This window comes from Thermobia domestica, chromosome 7, assembly GCF_964235325.1.
Source record: "Thermobia domestica chromosome 7, izTheDome1.hap1.1, whole genome shotgun sequence".
Classification (NCBI taxonomy): Eukaryota; Metazoa; Arthropoda; class Insecta; order Zygentoma; family Lepismatidae; genus Thermobia; species Thermobia domestica.
Window position 1 is genome coordinate 201,131,277 of NC_137460.1, and position 23,539 is coordinate 201,154,815.

Here is a 23,539-nt window from a genome sequence, read left to right on the forward strand (position 1 = left end):
AACAAGTGTATGTACTTTGGTCAGAAGTGTTTATTATTTCTACAATTCTCCAGTTTTCTTCCACGTTTTCATTCTACCACTTTTTAATAATCAGTCATCGTTAGTATTCTAAAGAGCATATCCGAGCAACGTTAAACTAAAGATATCATTTCCTTTCATATCACTTCATTTAATTCCCCTTTCGAATTCATTTTTACAATTCAGCAGTTCTGTTTGCATTTGCCATTCACGATTTTTCACGTTGTGACATTGATTAAAGACCGGATTAGGCACATAACGCGAAATAATTAACGTAGACATTCAATAACATACAGAGACTTAAATTAAGCTAGGGATACTGCTCAGATAATCTAGAAACATTCTGATGATTGTTTTGGAAATACCTTTTAAAGAAAGGACCCTGAAATTCTTTCCATGTATATCTAATAAATAAATTATTTACATCATAATACCACTACACAGCAACCTGAAGTTCTACAGGATATTGCACACAAGAGTACGAAGAAAGAAATTAATGATCATTTCGATTAAGTATATAAATTATTCAGTGTATTTTAATTTAATGCATTAGTAGTTCACTACAAGGGATCGTTAGTTATTCAAATTTTTCTTTCTTTTTTGATCTTACAGCCTTCCAACACATTATTTTCATTACCCCAGATCCTATACTTCGTTTCTTAAGTTTGGAAGGAAATGATTTTCTTAACGCATCTTCTCCAATAGAAGTATACATCACACTTAATCACCACGCTCTAGAACTAGCATTGGTCCGCTTGTATCGTTATAACCATTGCAGTTAACTGAAGTGATTGTGCCAGTTGGTTATATTGAAACAGCGTGTCAGTATTGTTTTTAAAAACAAATGACAATGCCAAAAAAAAAAAAAGCCATTGTAGTCAGCCATATAGGAGTTAAGTTACTCGATATGCTTGTGTATGAAAACGGACTGTGCAAGTGTCTACAAGAGATGATCTAGCAGCACGCTTGTGAATGCAAAACTGCATCAGAACTGTTATCGTAAATGCATCTTAATCCGGAGGGGCCGTCGACGACTTTCACGTTTGGTCAAGGAAAATGGCTTCCAAACCCAACGGGAACACCGGTTCATCTCAACTAATTTTCAAAAGAACATTGCTAAAGGAATTCACATAATGAATAGTTGAGGTTAAGTACCACAAAAGAAGGTGCATAGCTTAAGAACACACGCATTGGACTGTAGTAAACTGGAAACGTGTAATGTGATCGGTTTTTAATTCTGTCGTAATAATGCAAGGCGTCGAGTGCATTTCGCCTGCAATATGTGGGAGGTATGATTCAGGAGAAGTTCTGTGATGGTGTGGAGTTGTATCTAGTAGCATGACTTTGGTCCACGCATACATGTGAACGTGAGGATGAACTAGCGTCAGAAGTAATTGAACGTATAGAACACATTTTAAGTTTAACACAATACTGACCTTTATGTGTTCCTTTGGTGGTGGTGATTAACGATTTTTAATTCCCCGTCTGTATTTCTGACGTTACTCAAGTCCTTTCCTGAGAATGTTTAATTAGTCTAAATTGTCAAGATGGCTATTCACATTACAGGGTTTAGCCCACATTGTGTTACCATACAGCCCATCACAGTATTGGATATTTCTGGTACTGAAGCGCTATATTCTATAATCTGAATAGTCTTTTTTTAAAATACAATTTAGCGTAAAATCTTGAGGAAAGGCATTCGAGTAATATGCCTGAAATAAGTTTAAATTTTTTTTATCATCACCACCACAGGAACATATAATGGTCGTATTGTATTAAAATTGAAGTAGTGTGTTTATTTGGAAAATTTTCAGTAACCAGATGTTGACATTTCTGCAACATCTTTATGATAAATGTCCAGTTGCCCTGCGTAGCGTAGTCGCTAACGCCTTCGGTGCGAGCGGTCCCGGGTTCGATTCCTGGTATGGCACTCGGTCGAAAAAAGTGTAAGAAGTTTCTTCTGGGCAACCACCATGAATAAGATTTTCCTCATTCACACTGGGCAGATACCTAACTTAATGGTTCCAGGCTGCTTCCTTCCTTCCCTTTCGGCAAATAGTCAGCTCATCGAGGGACGTCATCCCTCATACGTGACGGGCTAAATGGCCATAGATGTCGAAAGCCCAGAAATCTAAAAATCCTAAATAAATCTTCAGTGGACACTTCCATCTTCCGAGAGTAGAGCTGCCGTGTTCACAAGTTCCGAAATGTTTATGCATGATATGAGGAACATTCAGACACCCTGGAGCATTTAACGAATTGCAGAAATTAACATTCCCATACTTTACTGTAACTAAGAGATCTACTGATGAGAGACTTGTTTTACGTTATGTCATATCTTCCAAACAGAAGCAAGGCCAGAGGTGATAGGTCTTAGTTCTGCTGGTCGTTAATTATTTTTTTAATTTTTCTTGTAGTGTCTTAACATTGGGTGCAAGAACCAACGGCTTCTAAATAAATTATTGGATGTAGTTATTATTGTTGATATATTTCTCAGTTATGGCTCAATTTTAGTAGCGTAGTAAGGTACTTACTGTTTTTGTAAGTTACTTGTTGTTTTCATGTACAGTGTATTGATTTTTATTTATTTATTTTTTCAGATATGGGATACAGCGGGACAGGAACGGTTTCAAAGTCTGGGTGTAGCTTTCTATAGAGGAGCAGACTGTTGCGTGTTAGTGTTTGATGTAACAGCACCCAACACTTTCAAGTCACTGGATAGTTGGAGAGATGAATTCTTGATTCAGGCTTCTCCTCGCGACCCCGAAAATTTTCCTTTTGTTGTTTTGGGTAACAAAATAGATTTGGAACATCGGGCGGTAAGTTGTTTTTTAATAAGACGTGTACTATTATTACTATTAAAACTTCATGCCTGTCCGGGAAAGAGAATGACCAGCCACAAGCTCTTAGTTGGATGATGTATGCTCAGCATAGATTGAAACACCATCATATTTCACTTATCTCTTAATTTGGGTAGCTTCTTAATTATTTACGCTTCTCGTTCAATAGAGATTTTTTTTTCTTTTCTTTCTTTTCCAAGAATCAAACGGGGGACCAACATCCGCTGATAATTCGGTTGAATGAGATCATTACCATTGGATCATTCCAAAACTTCAGTAGATTTTGGAGGAACGTTTGAAGTTAAATCACACGTAGAGCACTCACAGTACCTAATGTATAGAGACACGATTTTTTGGTGATACGTGAAAACGCGAAATGTATCAGTTTTGTATGAGAATATTGTATACTTAAAAATATATATTTTTTCACTATTTGTTAGTTCATATAACGCTCGCGATTAAATGCGAAATTTTGTCGAATTAGCGAAATTTGCAACAAGTCTCGATATTCCACGAAATTTACGCGAAAGTGACAATTTTTTCGACGTGTAGTCTCAAATATCAATTCATGTAGTCTCAAATATCAATTGGAGCTAGTAATCTATATAAATGAGTAATAAATTAATGATTCGAAGATGCTATTCGCTTCGTAGAAAACTATGATAGAAAGTCACTTCAAGATTCAGACTAGTATAAAAAAGTATTAACTAATATGAAAACTGGTGTATTGTGTAAAAATTACTTTTTAAGTCTACTTTGAAAGTATTGACTTAATGTGGATGATTGCTTGTGATTGGTTAAAGATACTTATATTCATTTTATAATAAAGCTGCATTTGTGGATAAAAGAAAGTCATATATATAGTCGTGTTTAGACTTTTTGAAACATCTTAAAAACATTGAGAGGGAGGTATGGAAAATTGACCTATTAGCCTTCTCCTCCTAGTACATGGTAGTGAAACAGATATTTGCTCCGAAATCCGATGTTGCCAAGAAATTTAGCTAGCTGACAATTCCTGACCAGAGGAGTGCATATTCCTCTCTGTCACTTGAGAAAGATTTTAGCGAAAAAGAAAGAAAAGCAGCGTGGAAACTCCGAATGGTTTATGTTGTTTTGTTATTTGACACTTTGAGTGTTATCTCCTTCTTCCTTTGGAGAGGAACAAAATTCGAACTGGACGGCAGCTCTCGGCGAAAATAGGGGGTGAGCAAAAGCTGATCTCCTCCGTCACATAAATAAGGAATGGAATGTCTCAAATGTTTTGGCGAAGAAAAAAGTAGTCTGGAAACTCTGAGTACTTGATGTTGCTTTGTTATTTGACACTTTCAACCTGCTTTCAACAGAATATTTATTTTTCCATTGAGAAGGAATGAACTATATATGCAGGCAAGTTGGTCAGTGTTTGTTTATTTCCCCCGTCTCTATATAGAAAGAAAGAACCCACATGTGTAAACCAGTAATCACAGTGTAATGGGGACCAAAGCTATGGCAACGTCGTTGAACATAAGTTAAGTTACCATGTCAGTAGTAAGAGGATATGATGGTTCGGACAGTTCCGATTACCACCCGCTAAGGTTTTTAAGATTCTGCCAGTTCTATAAGACGATTGTATCCAATGACACATACGTCACTTATGTCTTAATATGTGGTATTAGCTCTTCTTACAGCTAGTGTTCTCTGTATCCAGTTTATTAATTTCGTATGGGTCATACAGTTAGTAAGTAGACGAATTTGTTCGAAAGTAAATGAGGAAAGAAAGTAGAACATTTCCGAACTATAATATTTATATGTAATTTAAGGTAGTAGTGAAATGAAAATTTTCTCTAAATGTATGTTGATTGTCTTCGTATTACTTGGTCCCTCCATACCATTTGTAGACGTGTAAGCTAAATGTTGCAATTAGCAGTCAGGTTGAGGCAGCAGTCATAGAATTTTGTGTGAACGTACTCATTTAGCAACTATTCGTATTGGAAAAAAAAAAAAATGTTTTAATTTCCTTTTGAAAATGCTATGTCTATACTTTTCTCATGTCATTACACATTCAAACCGTGTTCGGATTCCACGTCTCATATATAGCTTCAGTGCTGAAAGGGACGCTAAACGCCAACAAATGTTCTACTCTTTCTATTTCCTTAGAAAAAGATTGTACTTTGTCAGATATAACGTCAATAATGTACCCATTAAACGGGTTTCAGCTCAAAATGATCTAGATATTGTCTTTGACGAAAAACTCCTTTCCGGATCACATCATACTGACCTCATCCAAAGTCATAAAATTACTTGGTCTTCTTCGATTTCCTGAAATACAAAGTCTCCCTGCCCTTAGGATGTTCTATAAGGCTTTTATTTCCCCGATCATTGAATATTGTTCACCTGTATGGAATATAGCGCTGCATCTACTAATCTATCTCGCATTGATTTCTTTCTTGCCATAGTTAGATTTAGAATTCTTCAGTTACGTGATCACTCGAGAAAGGAACTAATTAATGTCTTTAATGAATCTATGTATCCCTGAAAAACGACGTCGCGCAGCTGATTTACTTTACCTATATAAGATCATCAATGGAAAAGTTGATTCTGAATTATTATCCCAGATTAACCTTCGTGTTCCACCGCGGAGAACTCGCTCCCTAAAGTTTGCTAACCTACGAGACTCCTAGGCTATCAGTTATTAAGCGCTCCTTTTACAGACTAGCGCAAGATTATAACACAGTTTCAACAGATTTCAACATGTTTACTACTGAACGAAATTTTAGATATCAACTGAAGAAAATATTGCAAATTTAGAAGTGAACTTTCTTTTATTTTATGTTTTTTATTTCTGTTTTCGATGTTGATGATTTTCAGTTTCAGCCAAATGGCCTTGTGCTGTATGGAACTTAGTGAATAAATAAACAGGGTTGAAAAAAAAAACCTTTTTTAAAAAAGGAAAAACTTTTTTATGTTTAAAACATGTTTTTTTGTTTAAAACGTTTTTAACGTTTAAAACAAAGTACCGTTTAAAACAATAATCTAAATAGGCATTTATATTACATTTTTACACTCTTAGGTATTGCTTGCCATCTATATTCAACCGCTAGATCAAATTTCGGGAACTTCCCTAATCTCGATCCGCCCAAATGTTCAATTCCAGAGAAAGAAATCGGGATTTTCCCGATCCCGTTCACAGAATATGTAGTTTAGTTTCTTTGCGTTACGTTCTACTGGTCGTCTGCATTCTTAATCTTTAAACGCCCATTGACGTAACCGCTGTTTCAGGGCTTTTTAAACCTCAATGGCTCAGTCTTAAACCTCAAATTAAGGCTAGAAGATGGTTTTAGTACCAATTTATTCCTGAAAGATGCAGCTTTGCTGGTGTGCATTTTATGTATGTGGGAGGAGGGTAAATATCGTGTTTTCTTTTTTTCCAACAGTTTTTTTTGGGGGGCCATTCCCCCTTTTGGGGGATAGATTCATAAAAATTGTTAAGTAAAGCAATGAACTAGGCCACTACATGTAATATCGTGTATTTGTGCTTCTTTCTTATATGGGGGAGCAGGGAGGGGGCAAAGTTAGCCAATTTTTTGAGTTTAAGTTTTTTGACGTAAATTACATTTATTTTTACAACAAACATCAATAGCTCAGTCCGTAATTAAGCTAGAAAGATGATTTGGTACCGAACTATTTTTGAGGGATGAACTTTCCGTCAGTTGCATTTTATGTATACGAGGGTGACTACGAAAGTTTTGAGATGTGAAATAACTTACATACTTAAAATAAATTTAACTCTTACATTTTCTCAAAGTATTCACCATTACACTGTACACACTTCTGCATCCTCGAAAACCACTTTTGGAAGCAGTGTTGCCAGTCTTTTTCTTCAAGTGTTGAAAGTTCATTCTCGTAAGCCACTACAGCTTCTTCAGAGCTGCAAAATCTCTTCCCACGCATGCGATTTTTGATCCTGGGAAACAGAAAAAAATCTCACGGGGCCAGCTCAAGGCTATACGGCGAATGAGTCATAAGTTTGACCTCCGTAGATTCTAAAACTGAATTGTGATGTTGGCCGTGTGTGCGGACGCGTTGTCATGATGAAGCAGGATCCCACGCAATCCAGTTCTTGCACGCCGATCCCGAAGCTTCTGGAACACTTTTGTTAGGCAAACAGTGGTGTACCACTGAGCAGTAACAGTCCTTTGTTCTTCGAGTGGAACAGTTGCAACATGGCCAGATTTGAAGAAGAAAGTTGCGACCATCTTCCCCACACTTCGTGGTCGCTTCGCTTTCGTGGGTGGATTTTCGTCTGGAAAGATCCAAACTGTAGACTGGCGTTTATTTTCAGGGTCAAATTGATAGATCCAAGTCTCATCACCAGTAACAATGTCAGAGACGCGTCGAGAATTGCCTCCATCAAATCTTGCAAGCAATTCACACCATTCCTCACGCATGAGCTTCTGCTGTTCAAAATGTGAGGAACCCAACGAGATGAAACCTTCCTGAGCCGAAGATGATCATGAAGAATTTTTGTTACTGCTGGCGATCCAATGTTCACTGTAGATTCAATGTCCTTGAAAGTTGTTCGAGGATTTCCTCGAATCATTTGTTCCACAGCGGCAATGCTCTCATCTGACACGGCTGTTGCCTGTCGTCCAGCTCTCTCTTCATCTTTAAGCGATGTCCGGGCTACCACCGAAAAATTGTAGCACGGGAAGGAGCAAGATCCCCAAATGCTCCCTGCAAACGGTCAAGGCTTTGTCTCATTCAAGCCATTTTTAAAATCGTAAAGGATCATTGCCCGAAAATGTTCCCTTTTTAGCTCCATTCTAGACAGTCGAATACTGCTCACATCAACAAACAAGTGAAGGCGATACGGCCACGCCGATAAGCGAGGCGAGTTGAAACTTGCTTCGCTTCTTCGCTCTGGATACTACTACCGAACGCAATTGTTGGAATTCATATACTGTGCCACAACAATGCGTATCTCAAAACTTTCGTAGTGACCCTCGTACGGCCGAGAGAGGGAGGATGAAGATGTTTTTTTTTTTATATATATATATATATATATATATAATTTTTCATCAGGTTTTGGCGGGTATTCCTCCCCCTTTGTGGTACATCCATAAAAATTGGTATATGAAGCAATGTAGTCGTCCCCTATATGATAGTATCCTGTATGTTTTTCTGTCTTTCTTGTTCGTGTACATGATGTGTGCAGCAAAAATGATCTGCATATGGACGTTGTACTATAGTGGGGGAGGGAAGAGAATGTCTAATTCAATTAATGTTTTTCTGCGCATATTTTTTTTTTTTTTTTTTTAAATATTTCCTACATAAAACTAATTCATTACGCTACCATTTCTTATATTATTGTCACAAGTATGTGGCCTACACATTAGCATCATTTTGTCAGCGTAGGGTGACTGCAAGGGTTGCCAGGGCCCCGCTAAGTCAATATTTTCATATTTTTAATGATATTTTATGTCTGTTCTTTTTCTACGAATACGGCGGGATTTCACGAATGTTACCTCGTTGGAATGTGTGGTCTATAAGCTTTCCAATGGTGTATAACTTATGACTCTGTGATAATTGGGGGAGTCACCAGAGCCCCGAACGTGAGAGTCTACCATTTTGTTAAAATCCTTGGCCTGTGTCTAGAGTTAATTGTGTTGTTATGCCGTAGACACTAATCATTATTAGCTACCCATGTTGCAGATAGAGGTGTATCTTGAAAACTATTTAGTTAAAATATGTCATTTGCTCCTTGTAGGCTAGTCACTGCTCTTTTCTATGAGTTGTATTTGTCAGAGTATTTCTTCTAGCTTACGATGTGAGAATTGTTCATTATTATGGAAATGATAGTGATCAAAAAATACCCAAGTTTTGAATTTGTCAATTTGGATCTTAGAATAGTGTGTAGTGTGTTTAACCTCCGTTATTCTTGGAAATTAAGAAATGTTCAAATACTTCATTTGAATTTCTGTTGGTTTAGTTATACGCACACTGATGTGCAGAATTTCGTTCAGTAATTGCTGTTATAGTAAGAATATAACTCTGCTTGTAATTTACTCCATGCACAAATCCTACGGAGGATGGGTTGTTTGTTAGAAAATTAAATTAGCTTCTTCAATCTGACATTTTAGTTGTTTTAAACATTTCCAACTAGCATCGAAAACAAAAACATGTTTAAAACAATTTGTTTAAAACGTTTAAAACAAACTGAATAAAACAACAGCCCTCGTTTTAAACATGTTTTAAACACTTGTTTTAAACATATCAACCCTGTAAATAAATAAACTCAAAATCAGATCAAAATTCATATTTGTACAGTTACTTTTCTGCCATCACACTCTCACATAAAATACATATAAAGAAAGGTGTTATAAGGGAGTAATATTTTGAACTGAGAAGGGAAGAAGTGGGGGGGGGAGTATTTTTAAAGGAATTCTGAGTATCATAAATACTGGGGTTGGCATCATGATGGCTTGCAGGGTCGGATCTTTTTCTAAATATTTTCTTTAAACAAGGGTAATAACGACATCTACATTGTATGAGTTTAAATAAAAGTACTTGTATTTATTTATCTATTTATTTATTTGAATAAGTTTAGTGAGAAACGTATTTTGAGAGGACTTTTTTTTTTTGTTTGACAGGTATCTCCGAAAAGGGCTCAGCAATGGTGCCAGAGTAAAAACAACATTCCATACTTTGAGACGAGTGCAAAGGAAGCTATTAACGTGGAACAGGCTTTCCAGACCATAGCAAAGAATGCATTGGCTCAGGAGTCAGAGGTTGAACTCTACAATGAATTCCCAGATCAAATCAAGTTGACGAATGAACAGAAAGGAGCAAGATCGGACGGATGTGCATGTTAATGGAGGAGTAGGTAAGTTGATTGCTTAAGAGAGAGAAAAAAATGTCTGTAAGCGCCTAGTCAAGTATTTAGTAGTATTAGCCAATACAACTTCGCTACGTGTAGCAGATTTTCCCTTCCTCACTATTTGCTCTGCCATTCGTATGGTATAGTGCTTGAGAGTTGTCATTCCGTATGAACAAGTAATAATATCAAAGTACAAATACTATCCTTATGTTCGTAATATAGCGCAAAGATTACATTTCTAAATCTATAATGCTGACTATATCAACGTGTTTTGTAACTGAATATAGTTGTTACCTTTTACGAACTGTGCTCTAGAAGGGGAGGGTACCTGAGAAATAAATTATGCTATAAACATATACGAATCTCTTATTAAAAAAAAAAAAAAAATTGTAGGTTACTGAAAAACCCACCAGTTAAGTGATGAACAATTTTTCTTTTTCTACAATTTAATAAATTGAGGCGTGGAATTTACTATGTACACATGAGGATTAGTCACAATACTTGTAATAAATATTGCTAACCATGTTATTCAAGAACTTCTTTATTTACATTGGCGCTATCGTTCCCCGTGTTAGGGAAAGGATTTGTATACCTATAAAATGTGATTAATAATTCAGACTACAGAATTCGAATTCTCATACTTGTGACCGATCTTTTGTATATAACATCTTGTTTCAGACAAATGCGACAAAACGTTGACATGGCGCAAGCTAATTTTTCACTTTGAAACCGTTGCTTTCTGAGTGAGTTAGATAAAAGAGGGGGGATCGTTGAATGCTACGCATGCGCAAGACGTGTTGCCAACAACGATTATTCAAACTTGTCAGTGGTAAGTCGCTTATATGCCTGCCGTCGAAAGAACAAGCCCCGTTTGTTCAGTTTTACTTTCGAAGTTCGTGGCTATGATGCCACGTTTGTCTTAAATAGGCGAATACAGGGTTCATTTCGTTCTCCCTCAGAGAGAGAGAGAGAGGGGGGGAAGAAAAGTACTCAGTAACTATAAATAGGGTATCACATAGAATATGAATTAAGTTTAGTTATTTATTTATATTTTTATTTATTTTTTTACAATTATCGTGTGACATTACCATTATCACTTTACTATGATTAAAATATTTTATCTTCCGTAGTAATAGCTTTAATTAACCACAGTACAATAGAATTTGAAATCAATTATTAAAATAAAAAATAGCTGAATGTAATATATATTTAAACGTACCAGCTTAAAGAAAAAGTAAGGAAGTATTTATATAAATGTTTCCACACATCCCTGACATTAACACATAAACGAATAGATACACGTAAAACTTTAAAGTAGTTTTACAATACACAAAAATTCGGTTTTATATCCACCACCAACACAACGATAAGTAATAGTGAATGAAAAAAAAAAAACTTTCGCCGTCAATAATAATTTTTGACCATTATTATTTCTAAGGAAGGAAGAAGGAATCCTCCCACACATCTCTTGGTTAACAGAACACATGGACATTTTGGCAATCCCTGCTGTTCCTATGGTAACAGCGTTCACTTAAACCAGAAACATGGTTTACTCACTCCCTCGAAATACCATATTTCCAATGCTTGTGGATGTTTAATTTTTTTGGCCGGCTTTCGTATAGTGTATGGACAGATTGAAATTTAGATGTTTGTTTTTATGTACACGTTTTACATTCTACATATACATAAGATGAAAAGATACGAATTTTGAATAATACTGAACATTTCAGATTCATATAGCGAATATTTATTTAAGTTGGCAACGCTGAGGAGTACACTTCCCTTCCTGTCAAATCTAGTGAAGTTGTGAAGAACATTACGTCACCCAAGTGCTATGTTTAACTGACAAAAATTCAGTTTTAATTTTTACGAATCCACAATCAGGACATACCAAGCTTGTTGTGTTCACGTCCAGTCACTCAGAATTGAACTATGATGCTTACATGGAATTAATACTCATATGTACAACTCTTAAAATAATTTACTATTATTATCAGTATTGCTACTTTCAAAGTACTAAATAATTGCAGCGATTCAGTTCACTAGCATTTCAACCTGTTTACGGTATTTTTGGATTAACTTCTAAGTAAACAAATTCTCGAAATAATTAATCATAGCAGCATAAGTTATCATTTGAGATTAATTAGGTATTCAGAGCTTTGAAAGTGGCTTCTACAAGATAAATAACACGACCGGTATCAAGATACAAACTGTAAGTTCTTGACTTTTCTAGTTGCTACAAGAAATATGCGTCAGATTCTCGTAAATTGTTGACACTGACAGTTTCCTTATTTTGCTTTATATATTTAACGCCATACATTTATCTTGAAACGCCCTTCTAACAGTTTAATCTGATAAATACTAAAGCTGAAGAAGTTGTCTACGATGCGAATATGGACAAGAGGACATTGTTCGAGATACTCTGCAATACAATCTGATTAACAGCCTTGCTAAACTAACATAAAGTCGATTTTATTTTCCAAATGGCACTACGTCAGCTTATTACATAACTGAAGTTTATATATTAAAGGAAAATCTGCTATACCACACTTGTTGTTCAGTGTTCAAAAAAGTAAGGACGTTACAATATCACGAATATTGAAATTTAGGAGGCATCTACAACACTAAAAACGCAAGTGAAAACAACATAATTGAATTTAGTTATTATTTTCTGCTGCTTCGCAATTCCGTAATTAACATCCCACATCCTGACTAATATAAAAAGTTGGAAAAATTACAGAACTATAATTATACCTGGTGCTGCCATACATTCTATCTGTCATAGAGTCGCCTAGAGTCGCCTAGTACATAGAGTAAGTAACTAAACACAATATAATTTGTGGTAGGAGTACTTATCTACATAGTACCCGCACCAACCGCCGCTATGTACTTAATGTGTGTACTCGTGACCTTCACGATCCGGTCACTCATGTATCGCCACACGCACTGCTATCTATGCTGCTGCCTACACCAAATGTGATGTCAAAGCTTGAAGATTACGATGAGGTTTAGAATTGGCCTTTTCCTCTAAAAGGTTCCACAATCGGTAATGCAAACGAATAAGACAGGGACTGTCTGAAGGCCGATCGTCAGTGGTCATTAAGTCGGACATACTGGGCGCCATCCAGCGTCGTCTTTTTCTCCCTATATCAGGTTCGGAATCTTATTGGAATGTTCAGTGCTGTCCAGCGAACAATGTGGTACTTAACGCCTTCATAACTAACTCCAATACATCACTTTTGATAGTTGTCGGCACACATTTTAACTCCCGCCTTGCTGAAATACCATTGTGTAATAATCCCTCCAACAAATAATTACATAAGATGAATCATGGGACTTTCTCACTGCTTGCAAATTTTGTCCTAAAAACTATGTGCATACAATCTCATTTTGGCGGTTTTTTTTTTTTCCCTTCACAAAGAAAATCTTTTCACTTATGAAAAGGATGTGGTGTTGCCGACCTTTTACATACCTCTCAAGCAGTGTCTTCGTTCTTATTGTCCTTACGTGACGCAAACGTGTATAAGTCAATGCCGGTGCCTCGTTGGTAAGCTCCGAGCTGAAGGTTAATTACCTTTAATAACACATGACATGATACTAGGTGGGATTTTCATTTCCCTTGAGAGTTTCTGCTTCCTGAAGGGATTTCCGCGAATTATTGGAGTAACTTCGTTAATGGCTGCTTGTGTCCATATTTCACATGGTCGACATGTTCTTGCTGTAACAGTGACTGAGGACATCTCATTCTATCGGTTAATGATTGGATATGGATATATATATTTCTTTATGGCGGTTTTAAGAGCTCCTAAATCTGCAATGGTGACTTGCATATTTGTATAGCGCCATCATAGTAGTGCGGTTCTCTATGATTCAGTGGGTAGCTTCTGGCACTCTAGTGTGTTTTGTATCGTCCTGTGTCATATGTCCCTGGCTTACGTGTAGCAACTCCGAAGCTACCGTAGAGGTATATGCATTAAGGATAATATATGGCAGTAATAAGTGTAACAGGGTGTCCATCGGTCACGAAAGTCACGAAATCAGAAAACACTCATAATAGTCAAGAAATTTAGTTTTGGGTCACGATTTTTTTTTATCTGTACAAATATAAGTAGAGATTGAAAAATTTTGTTCTATAAAACGTCAAAACTCAGATCCAAAGATGTCTTTGGTCGGCTTTAGACGCTACCAAATCGCAAGCAAGGCATGCTTCTATCGCCTACATGAAAATTCGGCCTAATTCACACCCGGATTCGCTCTTGAGATTGTCCTTCAGCTGGCATCATTGAGCAGTGGCGATGCAAATCGCATCTGATCGGCGAAACCACCTATGCTTCTACCCAGTTTATTCAACTTTGAGAAGACACCAAGTTTTTACCGTTCTAGGGAACAGCCTTTGAAAGTAGAGATAAGATAAAAATAAGTGCTATAGAATGTAGGTATTGTTAGTATTAGTAGTTCTTGAATGTTACTAAATAGTCCTTGAGCCAGAGGGAGTGTCTGGTTTCATCTCGAGGGAGTAAATGCCACCTGCATTTCTGAGTAGATAATATTCTGAACTTTCAGATTTGGCATGATACTTTTCTGAAAGCGGTAGCTTTCAGGGGGTAACCCCCCCAATTTAGAATCTTACAGACATTTTTTACTTAACTCAGTGGTCTTTTGAAATACCTATATATCTGTTCACTTTAGTCATAGAACAATGAGTTAAACCTCGTTTGATTTGGAATTAAATAGGCTTTAAAGTGATCTAACACACTTACCTATAATACTGACGAAAGGGAAGTAATAAGGGAAAAATTAAGAAAAATTCCCTTTTTACCATTTTCTTCTCTTATTACGTGGCAACACTGCATGAAGAGTAAAGGACACCTATATTCCAGAGTAGCGAATACTATAAGCTTTTAAATATGGTATGATACTTCACTGTGGGTGGTAGCTTTCAGTTGCTAAAACCCCCTTTTTAGATTTCTAATGAAAATGGTAACGAAATCCCGTGGTCTTTCGAAATTCCTCTAACTATGTTCGTTATGATCACAGAAGTAAAAATTACGTCTCTTTAGTTTTAGAATTATATAGGCTTTTAGATGATTAATACAGTTTTCAATAGTACTGACGAAAGGGAAGTAATAAGGGAAAATGTAAGAAAAATTCCCTAAAAATTCCCTTTTTACAATTTTCTTCTCTTATTACGTGGCAACACTGCATGAGGAGTGAAAAACTCCTATATTTCAGAGTAGCCAATACTGTAAGTTTTCAGATATGGTATGATACTTGCCTGTGAGCGGTAGCTTTCAAGGAATAAAACCCCCTTTTCAGATTCTTTAGTCCCTGAGAGGCAGAAAATTTAGTAATGATTTCGAGAAAAGTTGATGTATAAAAAAAAAAAAACTGTAATAAGTTTTCTGATCTTGGTTTTATATAATTGAATAACTGACCATGAAAGATCAGAAAATTCTAAAGTTTCTGTAGGGAAAGATAAGCGGATGCAGGAAGGGGGGTTATGTCTTTCAGTTTTTTTTTTTTTTTTTTTTTTTTTTTTTTTTTTTTTTTTTTTTTTCCACAGACCGTTCGTAAATTGCTTGATGTTTGAAGTGAACTGAATGGTGCAAGAGAATAGATCTATATGCTTTATAAACTTTTCGAAAACATAATATTTTAACTTTGAAAATATTTTGATTGTAAAATATCATGGCGGTATGTAGGTTAAAGAGAAGTTCGTAACTCAGTATGGTAATGTTTACAGCATCATTAGAAATATTCTTCACATATCAAGATCTAAATAACATTCTATTTACATTACATTAGTTATGTTGATCATCATTCAAATATGCCATGAAAATAATAATCACATGGAAAAATAGGCGTGTCTTATGATATAGTTTGTAGCCAATTGCATATTCACAGTGTTTGTTGAATACGTATATCCTTTATTTTGATTCATTCATCTTCATCTGAGTCTACAACTTCGTCTAACAATTCAGATATTTCTTCATCTTGATAATTGGCACATGTTTGGATTTTTCACATGTCACAGTACACTTTAATTCATGTTTCATGCACTCACAATCGGATGGCACACAGTTCTTAGCACACGTACACGACAACAGCTCCATCACTTCTTCTGGTGCAGGCCGACAATCCATCCAATCGATGTCAAGCTCACCCGATGCGTTTGTCCTCCAGCCATGAAGATTGGGACTTGGTATGTCAGGATTCGCTTCCAGTGCTTTCTTCCAAATGGTTGCTTGGTAGTTAGCTCTCTGGATATGTTTCTCAAGAGCCTTCTTGCATGGTGGTAGCAGATGGAATTCAACTAAACCTTTCTTTGCACAGAACAGCGAGTACCTTAATTCATTTACAGAGTTCACATTGTGACCATACAACCTACAAACGAACTTTTCTACTATATCCATCGTCTCTTTCTTGGGTTCAAAACTTTCTGACAGTTCCTTCAGTGCCTGTACAAACTCTCCCTTTTTAAAAAGTGTAAAAGCTTTACACTTTCCCTTACCAGCAAAAGCACTCACTGTATCACAGCCTGTGATAGCATGAAATCCTGCTAAGGCTGCGCAAATGTTTTCCCCATTTGCGTGATATATCTTGTTCATATCGTGGTAACAAAGACGGTTAGATGTTCCACTCTTCAGGAAAATATGTTTGCTTTGTTAGTTCATGCTTTGTTAGTTCGTCAAAGGTGCTCAGTACTTTGACTGCAACATCTGTATCTTCACTGTCGATTATAATGGTAGAGCAGCCTGATCTAAGAGCATGAAACGCATGAAGCACAAGTCTTGTGTCTGCTTCCTCCTGTGAAGACCATAATTCTGGAATGTTTGTCACTGGTAATGTTGAAGACAGTTGACAGCACTCCTTCTCGCATGTTAAAAACACAATTTTGTTACCCAGTTTTTGAGTATACTTTGAAAGCTGCCATTCTTTCCACAGAAAGTGGATGAGCTCACATCTGTTATTAGTGTTGCTCAAGAATTTTCTCCAGTTTCTGACTGGATGTCCAGCCATGATGTTTTGAATATACATACTGTCCTCAGAGACTCTCCGCATTCTTTCTGCATTTTTTATAGACCTACTTTCATAGGTATCAAATATGATATAAACACGAGGGCAACGACCAGAATCAAGTAATATTTTTGAAAGTAACTTTTCTGCTAGGAGGCCAAATGTTTTAGGTACTTCCATTAATTTGTGCACCTGGCTCATTGCGTCAACAATGTATGCTGAAGTCTCTTCCGGTATTGTTTCTGACTCGCAGTTTCTACTTAACATATGCATCAGTTTTGACTTGACGGTTTTCCTAATGGTTCCCTGTGGCGTTGCCAGAGACCAAGGTAATGGTCCAAGAGGATAAACAAGCACTTCCCTCATGTTCAGATTCCTTTTTTGAGCTATTATAGCCATCTGGGCAAAAATACCCCTGCCTGCTTTCAGAATAACGTCTCTCCCTTTAACTTTAATAGTTTTACTTTTCTTTGAATGGGCAAACGTCTTTAATCCTTGCTTACGCATTGGAGCGTGGAATGCCTCTGGCTGCACACCTTTCTGGAGGCGTTGCTCTTTAAAGTTCTTATATGCTTTCTCACCTTTCTCATAAGCATTAAGTAAGTCGTTTGTGATGTCTACAGAAGCTACCATACCAGAAGATATATTTAGCAGATTAGATTTCTTGAAAGGATTTGTCCATTCCTTCGTCAATATTTCAACCATCGACGAAACATTTTTTTCATCCTTCTTGATTCTCGATGGTGAAAGGTCATGATGAGTGATTTTACTTTTTAGCGAAGAATTTGTGGCTTCTATAAGGATACGTAGAAATTCTGTCCTTACATCTGAAACTAAATAGTACCTTTCAACAGCAGCCTGCCTGGTGCTAAATTTGATTGTTCCAGCAGACCCTTGGGTATCTTTGTTGACAGTCTCTTCAATTACTTGGTCTGCTGGAAATTTCCCAAATGGATTGACTGTCCCCATTTGGACGGAGAACTCGCCTCTCTGAAATGCTTCATACACAGTTGGATGATTTTTCTTAAGACCTAACATTTCATTGTAATATACCGAAAGATAGCGTGCATAATTTAGATGGTCATATGCAAAACACCAGGGATCATCTTTCGAATACTTACCAGATAAAGCGGCCAGTTACCTTCTCTTGTTGCGCGAACTGTCATTAAAAGAACATCTACCATATCGACGTAGGATATCCAAAAGGAAGATAGGTCACCATTTTCGTGCCTTAGGTGGTCCAGATATGCTTCAAACATTTTCCAAATTGTTACAAAAGACTGTTCTGACAAAATTTGAGATAACTGCTCAGTAGTGGCGTCTCCTATTTCCTCGAACAATTGAGATGTGTTAGACTCAGCACAGGAAAGATATCTATGTACTCGGACTGTAACCATAACCGGAATTCATTGAGGATTATTCTCATCAGTGACTCAAATGCTAGCTTGTGCAAACGATAGCACGGTTATAGTGTTTCCCTTGTAAACTTCGAATTATGGATCCCTCAGCAACAGTTCCTGATTCAGATAAGAGCTCCGACAAGCCAGAATCTTGAAATGGTCTACCGATGATGCCCATGAAGTTACAAATAGTATGGAATCCTCCAAGATTTAAAACTATTGTCCGGTACTTTTCAGTATTCTTGCATACAATTTAATTTGCTTTTGAGTAAATAGCTTGATCTGCAGTTAGAACTAAAGACTGAAGTTGTAGTTGCTTCTTTATGATGAGTGAACGATTTAGTATCCCATGTATTGTAGTCATACTGGTTGCTGGCGAATTTATTGTTGGTAGGTAGCTAAGCTTGTTGGTTGAATTTCACGACCCCTCAGTAGATTGATGTTGAATCCAGTCCAACTTGGAATTAGCTGATTCTGGGGATCTATACACCGCAACATAATCCAAAATAAATTCTTAGACCTTGACGCTGCAACGAACTCTTCACAAATAGGATCATCATACCAAATTACAACTGGACCAACTCTTTTCCCAGGAATGTAAGGCGTTAGCTCTTTCGTGGCACCAACAAAAGTTCGTTGTCTTGTCTTTACTGCCATTTTTGTTGTAACCAGACTACTAATTTGTGACTTTGATTCTAACTGTATTGCTATTCCATTCACACGATGAGTGGTTCCCGCTCCAGACAGGGTCTCCTCCAACCTATCAATGTTATCCCAAGCAAGTTGAGTACATTTACCAGGCACAATATTTCCAGGTAGGGCTACACGATCATCTTTCTCTTTCGAAGGCCCACGGAACTTCGTTACCATTTTCTTTAAGAATCTAAAAAGGGAGTTTTAGCAACTGAAAGCTACCACCCAGAGTGAAGTATCATACCATATCTGAAAACTTACAGTATTGGCTACTCTGAAATATAGGAGTTTTTCACTCCTCATGCAGTGTTGCCACGTAATAAGAGAAGAAAATTGTAAAAAGGGAATTTTTAGGGAATTTTTCTTACATTTTCCCTTATTACTTCCCTTTCGTCAGTACTATTGAAAACTGTATTAATCATCTAAAAGCCTATATAATTCTAAAACTAAAGAGACGTAATTTTTACTTCTGTGATCATAACGAACATAGAGGAATTTCGAAAGACCACGGGATTTCGTTACCATTTTCATTAGAAATCTAAAAAGGGGGTTTTAGCAACTGAAAGCTACCACCCACAGTGAAGTATCATACCATATTTAAAAGCTTATAGTATTCGCTCCTCTGAAATATAAGTGTTCTTTACTCTTCATGCAGTGTTGCCACGTAATAAGAGAAGAAAATGGTAAAAAAGGTATTTTTAGGGAATTTTTCTTAAATTTTCCCTTATTACTTCCCTTTCGTCAGTACTATAGGTAAGTGTGTTAGATCACTTTAAAGCCTATTTAATTCCGAATCAAAACAGGTATAACTCATTGTTCTATGACTAAAGTGGACATACATATAGGTATTTCAAAAGACCACTGAGCTAAGTAAAAAATGTCTGTAAGATTCTAAATTGGGGGGGTTTACCCCCTGAAAGCTACCGCTTTAAGAGAAGTATCATGCCAAATCTGAAAGTTCAGAATATTAGCTACTCAGAAATGCAGGTGGCATTTACTCCCTCTAAATGAAACCAGACACCCCATTTTTCGGGGTCTGGCTCAAGGACTAAAAGTTCATGGTTTGGTAAAGAAAAGGTCACGAAATTTCATTTTGGAATTTTAGTGGACACCCCGTGTAATAAATAACATAAGCAGTCCCCCAAATTAACAAAACAATAAATAAATTGTTTTAAATTATGTAATGCAGTTGTATTACAATATCAATAAATAGTAATACCGAGTCTTACCATAAATACTGTCGTAAAGTTTTAAGTACATTGACACAAAATGGTTAGAGATATTTTAATGTTCTAATAGCATGAGTTATATGAATGCATTATGAACCAAAATCACGAGTAATTATTCAAAATGGCCACCATTAGTATAAACACAGTCCTTAAGTCTTTGTAGCCATTCATCAGTTGCATTTCTCAATACATCAATTGGAAAATCTTCAGCTGCCTTCTGAAGAAACCGCTACATACTTTCAATATTGGAATGTCTTCTTGCAAGCCGTTTTCTGAAGCTTGAACCACAATTTGTAATCCAAAGGGTTTAGGTCCGGACTTGCAGAAGGCCAATCTAAAGTAGAAATAAAGTTCGGAACATTTGCCTCCAGTCACTGCTGGGTTGTCCGTGCCTTGTTTGCTGGGGCTGAGTCCTGCTGAAAGCTCCATTTCTGTCCGTGGAAAAGGGTGTTTATGAGATTTTTGACTAATCTCTGAAGCACTGTCTCCTGGTACACTTTGGCTGACGTTCTAAGCTCCCCCCCCCCCTCCCGTTTCACAGAAATGGAGCTAAGTTGTGCCCTGGTGGCTCACAATGACAGGCAGGATGCTGACCTCTCTGAATCATTGGAGCCTTTTCACAAGCTTCTCTAGAGGATGTGACATATATCCTGTCATTTTGAGCATTGAAAGTCTCCTCACTACTGAAAATCATTCCGTCAGTAAAAAAGGATACAACGGTGTCCATTTGCTGCGTAAGGCTTAAGTAAACGCTTTGCTTTTAGAAGCCTCTGGTGCTTCGGTTCATTTGTCAGGGATGTCTTTGCGTTGTTTGTAAGCATGGAGTCCCAGGTCCCTGCTTAGCGTACGACACATATAGACCTTTTCGATATATTTATCTCCCGAGCCATAACACCCGCTATACACTATGAGGTATCCTAGGAAATAGCTTAGGATTTATTTTCGAAAAAAAAAAAAAAAAAAAAATGTTACAACATATTTCGTAGGGAATCCTATCCTTTTGTGCCATACACGTGAGGAGTTTTTGTCTGACCGAATGACGTTTTTCAATATCATGAGATGGTTCTCTTTCATAAAAGTACAAAATTAATTAATTCCTAGTCTAACTATACTGCACATCCTACAGATATTGAAACCAGGCATTATATTGTTAAATTGTACACCTCTAAAAATAAAAAAAAGTATAAAAATGAAAAGATAAATTATCATGACACACTTTATCAGCTGCTTGTTTTCACTTTCTTTCACTTGATGTGTCTTAAATCGAAATCTTACGAATTTTCTATCCAAAACAGAGCGTGCTCTAAACAAGAGAAACCTCATAGGATCGTTCAGAACATAAAAAATGACATGTGATCTGATGCCATACACGCTGAGATTTTGACTCTAGGACAAATCGTAAGAGATTTCCTAGGATCTAGCCTATAGTGTATAGCAGGTCTGACTGTTTCCTAGCTGAATTTCGTCGGGCACGCGCCGCCACTTCTTTCACACCTTCTGATGTTCGTACTGTGCATAGCATTCCTTGCCATGGGCGATCCTTCACAATTTCAGTCTCAACAAAGCTCTGGGTAGTGCGGTAAACTTTTTATTTTTATTTTATTTATTTATTTATTTTTTCTAATTCGAAGCTTCTGGAGAGTTGAAAATCTCCTGATGATTTCCCCTCCTTGTGCAACGCTATCACGGGCACATGATTTTTATACACGCCCCATTCCACTTAAATATTTACAACTGACCTTTACACTGCTTCAGCTCGTCCAGCAATGACTCACAGCTCACGGCATCGCTTTGACGACTTTCGCTTGTACGGGCGGAAGTACAGCCATTCTCAAATGTTGGGACAGTGGGTGATATCAATAAAACGGAGAAGTTACTCATTATTCCTCATTTTGTAGTAGTTACTCGCATTGGTATCAATAAAAAGAGAATTGAGCACTACTCGTCTCGGCTGACCTCGGAGAAGCCCCGCCCTTTTGAAGTAACCACACCTCTATTCTCGAACCGAGTAACTACTCCGCGTTTGATATCAATAAAAATCAGACTCCTCTGTGATGCTAGTAACTTCTCCAAATTTGTGGAGCAAGCTAAATAGGTGACTCCGTGCGAAATATGTCAGAGTATGATTGTTTTGCTACGTAGAAAAATTTGTAAACTGCATAGAAATGTTGCAAATGGAGATTACAAAAACATTATAGGTTCATGAAAGAAAATGTATAGTGGTTAGCACAACATTTTTTAAGAGAATCAACCGAAATTCGGGGTGGTGCACTACGTAATGAGGAAAAGATGCGGGTTTTCTTGCGTTACGTGAGTGATCCGAGATTCCAGGTCGGAATGTCAGGGGATTCTGGTGTGGCTCAAAGTACTGTGTCTAAGACTACTACAAGTGTAATGGATGCGATTATTGCGAAATCTGAAAATGTGCGTAATATGCAAACAGCGAAGGCAGTGGCAAGAACAATATACATTTCCGACTGCAATCGGAGCATTTGACTATACACACGTGGCAATAAAGAAACCTAATATTTTGGAGACGAATACAGTAATAGGAAGAGCTCCTTCGTGGCTAAGCGGCTTTTGGCATGGGAGACCCGCGTTCGATTCCCGGCGGGAGCTCATGTGGTTCGGATTCCACATTAATCAGTGGGTCCCGTCTCATATAGCTTTGCTACTGAAAAGGACGTTAAACTCAAAATCAACAACTCAACTCAACGTTGATAGGAAGGGTGTATACATGAGAATGTATTTTGTTTATGTCAAGGCGAGAGGGGACACGTATGGTGTGGAAAACGCAATCAGATGGACGTGCTTTATGACGTGACTGGCTGGACTTTTTTTTAAAAGGAAACAAAGGGGCCAAGTGTCTGATTTCGTTTTTAAAGCCAAACAATCTACAAAGACCTTGGACAACACGTGATATGTGCTTGTCATGTTAATCTTGATATTGCTGGATTCGAATCAACATCCATCAGCTCCAATAGGTTCGTTCCCATGGTTTCAATATTACTTTCTTGTTTCCCTTTTTATTATTATTATTATTATTATTCTCGCTCGAAGTATCCTAAAATTCTCGATGTAAAAATTCTCTTTTGAATTTGTGTCTCAGTTGTAGATGTATTTGATATTTCGTTGCATTTCACTGTAAATGCCTTCAAAGCTTCGGCATTCCTTCGTTTACTTTCTGGTAACTGTGACTGAAAATACCACTGGAAACTCTTTTACAATATCCACAAATGCAATTTGATTGAAACTGTCGTTGCTACTTACTCCTTCCGTGGCGTTTAAGATACTACGCCATAGGTTAAAAACATCGAAATGACCGCGCGACGGATGGGAGAAAAGAGTAATCACTTCTTTTATTGATACGACTCACTGCTACGCGCAGAGGAAACGCGAGTGAACGTTCATAAATCTGGAGCAGTCCAGACCTGAGTAGTGGCTTGTTTTATTGATACGAAATTGAGGGAGGAGATTACTCCAGCT

At 37.1% G+C, this 23,539-nt stretch overlaps 1 protein-coding gene across 2 annotated transcripts in view; it reads left to right on the forward strand.

The window, feature by feature from the left end:
• Rab7 (RAS oncogene family member Rab7) overlaps positions 1 to 23,539 on the forward strand; it is a 61,555-nt gene that overhangs the window by 33,933 nt on the left and 4,083 nt on the right. For both annotated transcript variants that reach the window (XM_081765762.1, XM_081765763.1), the window contains exons 3-4: positions 2,619 to 2,837; positions 9,488 to 9,720. In XM_081765762.1, the coding sequence (XP_081621888.1) occupies positions 2,619 to 2,837; positions 9,488 to 9,709 (441 nt within the window). In that variant the 3' untranslated portion in view covers positions 9,710 to 9,720. The remainder of the gene's footprint in view (positions 1 to 2,618; positions 2,838 to 9,487; positions 9,721 to 23,539) is intronic.